The sequence below is a fragment of the Danio rerio genome, chromosome 24 (genome assembly GCF_049306965.1).
Source record: "Danio rerio strain Tuebingen ecotype United States chromosome 24, GRCz12tu, whole genome shotgun sequence".
Lineage (NCBI taxonomy): Eukaryota > Metazoa > Chordata > Actinopteri > Cypriniformes > Danionidae > Danio > Danio rerio.
In genome coordinates, this window is record NC_133199.1 from 30,534,612 (window position 1) to 30,544,021 (window position 9,410).

At 34.6% G+C, this 9,410-nt stretch overlaps 1 protein-coding gene across 6 annotated transcripts; it reads right to left on the reverse strand.

The window, feature by feature from the left end:
* eif5a (eukaryotic translation initiation factor 5A) lies at window positions 1–3,479 on the reverse strand. 6 transcript variants are annotated; one of them, XM_073940199.1, is made up of 5 exons: window positions 3,449–3,479; window positions 2,254–2,430; window positions 2,068–2,172; window positions 1,050–1,181; window positions 1–970 (listed from the first exon to the last, which is right to left on the reverse strand). In XM_073940199.1, the coding sequence occupies exons 2-5, from the start codon at window positions 2,419–2,421 to the stop codon at window positions 908–910; spliced, it is 468 nt and encodes a 155-aa protein (XP_073796300.1). In that variant the 5' UTR covers window positions 2,422–2,430; window positions 3,449–3,479; the 3' UTR covers window positions 1–907. The 6 variants fall into 6 exon arrangements, with proteins under 6 accessions (XP_073796300.1, XP_005162832.1, XP_073796301.1 ...); XM_005162775.5 differs by having other exon boundaries at window positions 2,254–2,444; XM_073940200.1 differs by having other exon boundaries at window positions 3,186–3,464.
* Window positions 3,480–9,410: the final 5,931 nt, after the last annotated feature.

A 9,410-nucleotide genomic window follows, 5' to 3' on the forward strand; every position in this document is an offset into this window, starting at 1 on the left:
TAAGGTAATCTATTACGTTTTTATTTTTGCTCTCTCAAGTCAGGTGACAAAGGCCTCGAGTGATCAAAAGGAAGAATTGAACTCACATCAAGATTTAGTCCTTAAGAGCTTGAGCTCATTCTGGGGCAGCACTGATAAGAGCCTACCTGGAGACAAATACAGGCTTCAACACTTTATTTAAGGTTGCCAATGACAGCCAAAAATCAAGCTGGCTGCTATTGTGTTACAGAGGTATTCGCACATGGCCATCACATCCTTTCCACTTCTGAACAATTAGAGACTGGCATTGAGGAGGACATTTCACTGGAGTTTATTTCTCGGGTTTACTTGAGAAGGTACTCAAAAGTACTGGGAAGTGCCAACTACCCGCGTGCATCTTGTTTTGGGGTGGAGGTTGGGTTAGAGGCATTCAATTGAGCAAAATGAATTATAGTGCCAGCGTGGCACAGATCATGTAAGGAGAAAAGTATGGCACCCATAGAGGGAGGAGAAAAAAAAAAAGTTCAGTGTCAGTTTGGGGAGGTTTTTCTCTTCCTTGTATAAATCCTGCAAATTAATTACCGTTTCGAAATTCAAGAATATATATAAAAAGGAAAAATGGATCCCATTATTTAACATTCAGGAATGTAAGTGGTAAAAACTTGAGGGGGGAAAGTGTGGAATGGGGAGGTTGAGGTGGGGTAAACACTGACAATAATAAACCTCTTACCCGAGAGAATGCCAACTGACTCGACAAGTCCAGCACAGTATTGGAAGGAGAAGAAAAAAGGAATACAATCACAACAAAAAAATTGAGGTTGCTTGTGAAGGCCATAGCTTTGGTGACAAATAAAACCAAAAGAAAAACAAATGCGAGAGATTTGTTAAAGTGTAGCATGTTGCAGCCTGAGCAGCCCAGTCTCTCTTTCTATTTGGTCATGGGTTTGAGAGCCACTGCAGATTCTTCGCCCATAGCTGAAAGCACAGTCACCTGCCAAACAATGGAGAGCAATGAGTGGCTGACATTCACCAAATAAACCAAACACATTTGCTCAAACAGGTACACTTACCAACATTTCTTCACCAGCTGCAAATTTGTTTTCGATTTCTTTGCCCAGGTCACCGTCTGGCACACGCAAGTCCTCACGCACATCACCGTTGTCCATCATAAGAGAGAGGAATCCCTCGCTGATGTCAACCAACTAGAAACAGCAGAGAATGACGGCTCTTTTAAAGTTACAAACTCTTTGGGATAATTGGGCATTTAAACCATTAATAGCTGGAAAGGATTAATCATAGGAAAAAGATATTACAAATGTAAAAATTTTAATGTAGTACAAAACTAAATCTTTTAATTTTTATGGTTAAAACTAGCTAAAAAAGCAACTAAAGCTAAACAATATACGGAAACTTCAATTGGCTAAAGTGAGTTTAGAAATGGTTAAATCACTAAATAAAATAACTCACAGATAAAGCATTTGTAAAAGTTAACTTCAATTTCTAAATTGATTTAATAAATAATATTCCCCTGGTTAAAGTTGGTTTAAGTAATACAATTCCAGTGGCAACCTTAATAAACTTGTTACTAAAAATTAATAAGTCATAAATGTTAAAAAAATGTTCATATTTCAAATACCAAATCTAAACTAGCTCAATTAAAATTGTTAATTTAAAACCAATAGCAAATAAAAAAAAAAATAACCATACACTTGCTAAATGCCCCCAGTGGAAAAACACTTGCCTCAGGTAAACAATTAAAAAGAAATGACTGACCTCAAAGCAAAAAAACAAAACAAAACCAATAGAAAGAGACATACTAAATTCAATTCAAATGCAATGCAAAATATGACAATAACATTTCCACACCCACCAGATAATCATTATAACTGAAAGAACTGTGACAACAAAACGCTAAATAAACCGACAAGTCACTATGTTGGAGGCTGTACACTTTGCCTTCCTTATGCAGAACATGAGCTACAGGCAGATTTATTCAACTGAAATGACTTGTATGTAGTGACAACAAACTACACCAAAAGAGCATTTTCTCCCATTTAAATATGAATTACAAAGCCACGCAGGGCTCACCTGGTAGTCATTTCTTTTGATGTTAGGCACGTCCATGTTGTGGGTGGAGGGGCAGATATCTTCATACTTCTTATTTGTGAAAATGTCAATTCCAACCAGGTGAACCTACAAAGAGAGACCGGCATAATAAACACCCACAATCTGACATTAAAACCTGCCATGCAAAAAAACATATCCAAACATTACCTTTGCATGACCGTGCTTGCCAGTCTTAGAGGTGGACATTTCAACAATTTTGCAGGGGCGACCCTTCAGCACCACAAACCCGTTCTTGCGCAGGGCGCTGCACTGCATGGGGTAAGTGGCAGAAGCCCCGGCATCTCCGCTGGCGAAATCAAGATCTGGATCTGCCATGATGGGGATCTAAACAAGGGGCACTGGAGGGGAGAATGACAGTATATGAGTGGGTTTGGATGTCAAAAATAGCACAAAAGAACAAGTGAGAATGAGCCAACTTTCTAATCTATGAATTAGTCATGCAATTGAACGTCACCAAAATACACAGTTAACTGAAGCTGAAGTATTTAATATTTAAACAAATTAAATCGACTGTATCAGCCTTTTATCATTCAGTCAAACCTGCCGCATCATGCTACTCTAATTTCAACACTCTGTGGATCCGATTGCGACAAACCAACTGTTTAACTTGATCAAACTGCACCTGACAGAGGTTTTAGTGGACGAATGTGTCTTTTAAACACTTATCGAGTTTAACGCCACACTTTACAGTTGCTATTTTGCACTCGATAAACACAATGAGTACGTCGAACCAGGCCAGATGGGCTTTCAATGTGCTAGTTATGATAACTTGGCATATCGCGCGTTCACTAGAAAGACTAGCTAACAACGATAAACAGAGTAACTCGTGAAGTCGTTAATTAAACGTCATCGGTGGCAGAAAAACGAGCATTAAACCGCGCGAAGCATGTCCGATTCGCGTGGCGCACGTCAACGTGGTTTCGCCGCTGATCAATGACTCGGCTAATCGGCTAACGCCCCATTCTTCCATTTAATGGAGCATTTCCAACACAGGTAAACACAACAATTGTTGAGGTGTACCGACGCGACCAATGCGGGCAAAACACGTCTCGTGCGGTTAGCGAAAGTTCCTCACGTGCCTGTATTTCAGTCAAGTCACCGCGCGCTAGGAAGGCCTGCGAGTCGCGCGTGCGGCTGTTTGCTTGCGGCCTGTGAACCAGAGCCGCTCCACGAGCCGTCCGTTAACCAAGCGCCGTTACGCGTTTTTTTCAAGACGATCCGGTCACGTTCACCGTCGAGACGCACGCGCTCAACGCAGACGGCGTTTTCCGGAAACCATAAACGCAGAAAAGTTGTGTGTTATTTTTCATTACAGTTCAAACACGCTCCATGCAGCACTTACTTCCAAGAAAAAAAGGAACGTCAACGCGCATGCGCGGCCAATTTTAATGCGGCATCCGTACAGTGGGCGGGATTCCTCTTCTTCTGCAGGGTGGAGGACGCTTCGAGTCGCGTGTGTGTGTTTGCTGCCTCTCAGCGCTCAGGACCACGGGATTAAATTTAACGAAAGGTGACTTTTTATCCATAGAAATCTAATATAAAGCCCTGTTTTTCCTCTTTTTGGAATTGTCAAAATTCTAACCAAACTATTAATTTTACACTTTTGCAATTTTTCTGGGACTGGTAACGTTTTATTGAAGCATGTTTTGTATTTCATTTAAGCAATACAATTGCACAATACCCAACAAGCATTATTTGCTTTTAAAAGATGTCTCATAGACATCTAAACATGGTAGTCTTGGCTAAAATAAGACTAAAGTTGAGCTGTCTGTGAAAATCTAATAGACGTCTAAGAATAGGCCAAAACTAGACTAGTCATCAAATAAACAGAAATCAACTACTACACATATGAAGTCTGTCCATTCTTTTGGGCTATTCTCAGATGTCTAGTAGATTTTCATTGACATCCCAAGTTTAGGCTTGTTTTAGCCAAGCTGTCTATGTTTAGATGTTATAGATAATAGTTCTATTAGACGACTATTAAACTCAAAATAGTTTGCTGGGTAGCATCATATATAAATATATATATATATATATATATATATATATATATATATATATATATATATATATATATATATATATATATATATATATATATATAATTAAAAAGCGACATATATATATGTTTGGATTCATACACAAAGTCAAATCTGTATAATTGTCCTCGACAAGAATGGAGCCTAATAACATTAGCAGTGGTAAAGAAAGTTAGCAAACAAACAAATGTAATTAATCATGTAGATGACAAAACACTTAAAAAACATGTTATATTTAAAAAGGCAAAGAAAATGCTGTTTTAGATATACACGAGCACACTGTGTGAGTTCCCAGAATCTGAAATATTTCCACGTTTCCATTTTAAAGTCTCCTCATTCATAAACTCTTAACTCCATCTGTATTAAAAAAAATTAGCAAAAATTGGAGATTTGAAATAGAAAAGAAACTAACGTGAAGCCTGACTAACATGAAATCCTTCTTCATGCTTTATCATGTTTGATATGCAGGGCTTCCCTCTAAACATAAACACACAGAGTATTGATTATAGGCATGGGACGATAACTGTTTTCAAGTTATACTACAGTTTGGAAGTCAAGGTTTTAAAACTGCCAGCATTTTCTGCTATATCGTTACAGGTATGTGTGAGATTTTATTTTAGTTTTTAAGGACAACAGTATCTCCAGCAGAAAAGATCTCCAAAAATGCAGTTTTAAATTGTAAAGAAATCAGTGTTTCTGAAACAAATGAAGACAGAAGTCAATGATTCATATGCATTATTTAGCCTGACATGTTTCTCAAAATAAAAAGTGCAAAGGGGAAAAAAGGTTCAGTTTTTTTACCCAGACATTTAAAAAGAACATATTTTAGAGCAGTCGTGATATTTTCATCCAAGGCTATCATTATCACATCAGAATGATTTACCGGCCCGTGCCTAATTGATTAACAAGACCAGAATAGATCCACAGACAATCCTAAACTAAAACATTTTTGCAGTTATCAGGGTTGAATTTATTTCATTAGGAAAGAGCACAGAACAATACTGCATTAAAATAACAAACCAACAACTTATAACAAAACAAATCAACAAAGTTCACTTTTATCTCAAAGCACTATTTCAAAACACAGCAAAAGAAAATCATCTTCTTGAAATATGAAAACAGCAATAATAAAACTGCTTCCTTCCATACCTGCGTTTAAGCGCTGTACAAAACAATAAATTAAACAAATCAGGGTATCAAGTGAAACTAGATTGTAAAAACATATTACAACCTTAAAAGATTCATTTTTAGAAGCTTGAATTGCACAAAAGGAATTTTAGTGACTGTTGTTTGTTTGATATGCACCACATAATTGTCAGTAATAAAAAAAGGAACACTCACTATATGGACTAGGCACAGTTTAGATGGGATCGCCATCTCTTAAAATCCAGGCTACATTTAAAGTTACCATTTGGAATAAACCTCTAGTTTAATAGCCTTACATATATATTAATATAACACTAAAGCCTCAATAAATGCCCAGTCTCAGCTTTGAATGTTTAACAGAAGGTTTCTGATCTTAAAAACGTCACCACTTCTCATTAGAGTCAAAATGCCTGTATTGTGGTTGTTTTACAGGCTTGAAAAACTTAAACACACACATACGTCCAGTCACACCATAAAAATAACAGCCAGTATCCAGAAAGCTCAGTTGTGCTATAAATCTGTTTAATTATACGCAAAAATTAAGAAATACAGAAACAAAACAGCTCACTCAGCCCGAATATAAAGGATGTACTTACGGTCCATATTTATAAAGAAATTGAGCTCAAGCACACATCGTAAGACTTTTCACACATGAGAGAGGGAATGATAAAATCGACGACCTCACAGTTTACATCTGTGTTGATAAAATGAATGGGAAGACCCCATCAGAAAACCTGCACACACATCCACTCAGTTCACAGTTTGATGGACACACACACACACACACAAAAAAAACAAGTCTCAAATGATAATAGACGTGTCAAGTGAATTTCACACTATTGCCCTTACAGAACAGTAATGAAAATATACAAAAGTCTATAAAGGACTGTTGTGTCATGTTTCTATACATTTGGAAATAAAATGCCATGTCATTTGGACTTCAAGTCTATTAATGGGTGATTCTGCAATTAGAGGCATTTTTGAATACTTAAATTGTTGCTTTTCCCCCAAATGTTATGTAAATGATTAGAAATGAAATAATTAAAATCTGATGGCTTTGGTGTTTATTGTTTCCAGATTGGGCGGTTTTGAATTTGATTGTGCAGGTAAAAAATGACATAGGCGGGTAATGAAAATTTGGGCGGTTTTGTAATGGCATGCCCGCCAGCTCCGGTCTTCACTTATAAACCTGTTATGATCTCCCAAAGTGATGACATACCCCCAGTTCTTCACCTACAAATGCTTAAAACGGTTTTGATCTTCCAAGGACACTGGAAGTCTTTGGGCTGGAATCAGTCAGCTACATCTGGCAACACTGATGGTGTTAATGGCAATTTTGAAATAATGTGACAGTTGTGTGCTTGTTAAAAATTATGAATGTGAAATAAAATTTCGGTAATGACTTCTATTAAACCTACATAAATGTAGTGGCATAATAATACTTGGTGTGGGGAAAAGACAGAATTTTTAATAATGTGAAAGCTTTGTATTTGTGAATCAAAATTCTGCAAATGACTCTTAATCGTGTGATATAAAAGTCAAAATGCTTGGTATTGTGGTAATGACAGTACTATTGAACATACAGATTTTTGTAAAATTCAAATTTCAGTAATGACACAAACTTTTTACAATAAATTATAATGCTTTGAATAATGAAACTGGCAGATAAATTACCAAATTTCAAATAATTAAAATAATTTTGATAATGGTTTAACTTTAAAGAAAATATATTGAAATAACTTGATGGTTGTTTGTTGAATGTCTGATTCAAACCCCTAATAATCTAATTTTAAGCCATAAAATTGTACACCTTTTAAAAATTTAAATAGATTTTGAAAAAAAGTTTGACCACTTACTGCGTTTATTTTTTGAGAATCAAAATTCCGGAAATGACACTAAATAATCTGATATAAAAATCTAAATGCTTGGTATGGACTGTTGTTTGTTAACTATTTGTATGTGAATTTAAATTTCGGTAATGACTTCTAGTAAATCTACATAAATTTAGTGACATAATAATGCTTGATATGGTGGTAATGGCAGTATTTTTAAAATTGTGAAGGCTGTGTAATTTGATTTTGTTAATCAAAACTCCGTGACTATGTGAAGCTGATGTGAGTGAGTGATGTGAAGCCATAAAATTGTATTCATTTTCAAAATTTAAGCAGATTTAGAAAAATTTATTTGAAAACTCGGTTAATTTTTTGTGAATCACAATTCTGGAAATGACACTAAATAATGTATATAAATATCAAAATGCTTGGTATTTTGGTAATGACAGTACTATTGAAGATACAGATTTTTGTAAAATCAAAATTTCGGTAATGACACAAACTTGTAACAATAAAATTATAATGCTTTAAATGACAGATAATGACCAAATTTCACATGAATTAAAATACTTATGATGACGGTTTAACTTTAAAGAAAATATTGAAATGACATGGCAGTCGCTTGTTGAACGTGTCCGATTCAAAACCTTAATAATCTGATGTAAAGCCATACAATTGTACTTATTTTCAAAAATTTATGATTTCGAAAAAAAAGTGTGACCACTCACTGTTTATTATTTTCTGAATTGAATGTGTGTAAATTATACTAAATAATGTTAATAAAAATCAAATGCTTGGTATTGTGGTAATGACTGTACTATTGAAGATACAAATTTTTGTAAAATTAAAATTTCGGTAATGACACAAACTTTTAATAAAAAATTAGAATGCTTTGCATACTGAAAATGGCAGATAAATGATAAAATTTTACATTAATTTAAATTTGATAATGTTTTAACTTTAAAGAAAATATTGAAATCATATTACAGTCGTTTGTTTTGTATGTTTTGTTTGTTTTGTATTTGTATGTGAATTCAAATTTCGGTAATGACTTCTAGTAAACCTACATAAATTAAGAGATATAATAATGCTTGTTGTGGTGGTAATGACATCATTTTTTATAATGTGAAAGCGGATTTGTTTTCGTAAATAAAAATTCTGCAAATGACACTAAATGATGTGATAAAAATCTAAATGCTTGGTTTGGTGGTTATGACAGAACTATTGGAGATGCATATTTTTGTAAAACTCAAATTTCGGCAATGACACAAACTTGTAACAATAAATTATAATGCTTTGCATACTGAAATTTCAAATTTCACATTAATTAAAATATTTATGATAACGGTTTAACTTAAAAAAATATTAAAATGATATGACAGTATTTTGTTCAATATTTAAATGCCTAATAATCTGATTTAAAGCCATGAAATTGTACTCATTTCAAAATTTAAGCGCATTTGCAATGCGGTAATGACAACAGCACTGAATATATCATTAGAGAATAAATTAAAGAGACAATTTAAATGAACTAAGCATTTTATTTATAAAATCCCTTTAATATCACCTTTGGGTACAAAAAAAAAGTTTCCCTAATTGAAGAATCCCCCTAATATGAAGTGTAGGCTTATTTTGGCTGTTGCACGAGACATTGCACCATGATTTTTTGTTTTTGTTTATTTAAAAAAAAAAAAAAGCTTTTCTGGCACTCTACACTCAAACCACCTGTGAATCGACATGTAACGACAACAGAAATTTCTTTTACATGAGTTAATTACAACATATTCATCGCCAATTGCAAAACAAAAAAAAAAACTATTATGATTTATTAAACTTGAAAATTCACCGATCTACTGTTGCATTTCGAAAAGACATAATTCCTCCCAGAGAATAAATACTTGCCTCTTCGAACTACGATCTTGAATATTGCCTTAAAATCATGTCACTTATTTACGGCATCATTACCCACACAGAAAAACTGAACCGATCTGAACAGGTGAACAGAAACGAGGTAGCCTAAAAGGAAGCTCTACTCACAAAACACTACCCTTTGTTCACGGATTCATACGGAAAAAAAGATTTGGATCTTATAGAACCATATACAGCATTTCTGTCACACCCTCACAGTTCCTATGCATTTGATTCAGAGGCATTCAGAAGTTTGTTTCCAAAAAAAAAAAAAATGTAAATAGATATTTACAGAGGGTGGTAGTGAAAGTCCCTCTAGAAAGAGTTGGAGATTATATAGATCAATCTTGAGGAGGGGTGAGCGACTGACTCACCAGGC

Bases quoted from the DNA above. Each gene is read 5' to 3' on its own strand.
- eif5a (XM_073940199.1), bottom strand. From the start codon at position 2,421: ATGGCAGATCCAGATCTTGATTTCGCCAGCGGAGATGCCGGGGCTTCT. The intron at 2,173-2,253 runs GTAATGTTTGGA...CTCTCTTTGTAG, and splicing joins GCAAGCACGGTCATGCAAAG to GTTCACCTGGTTGGAATTGA. The intron at 1,182-2,067 runs GTGAGCCCTGCG...TGCTGTTTCTAG, and splicing joins TCAAAAGAAATGACTACCAG to TTGGTTGACATCAGCGAGGG.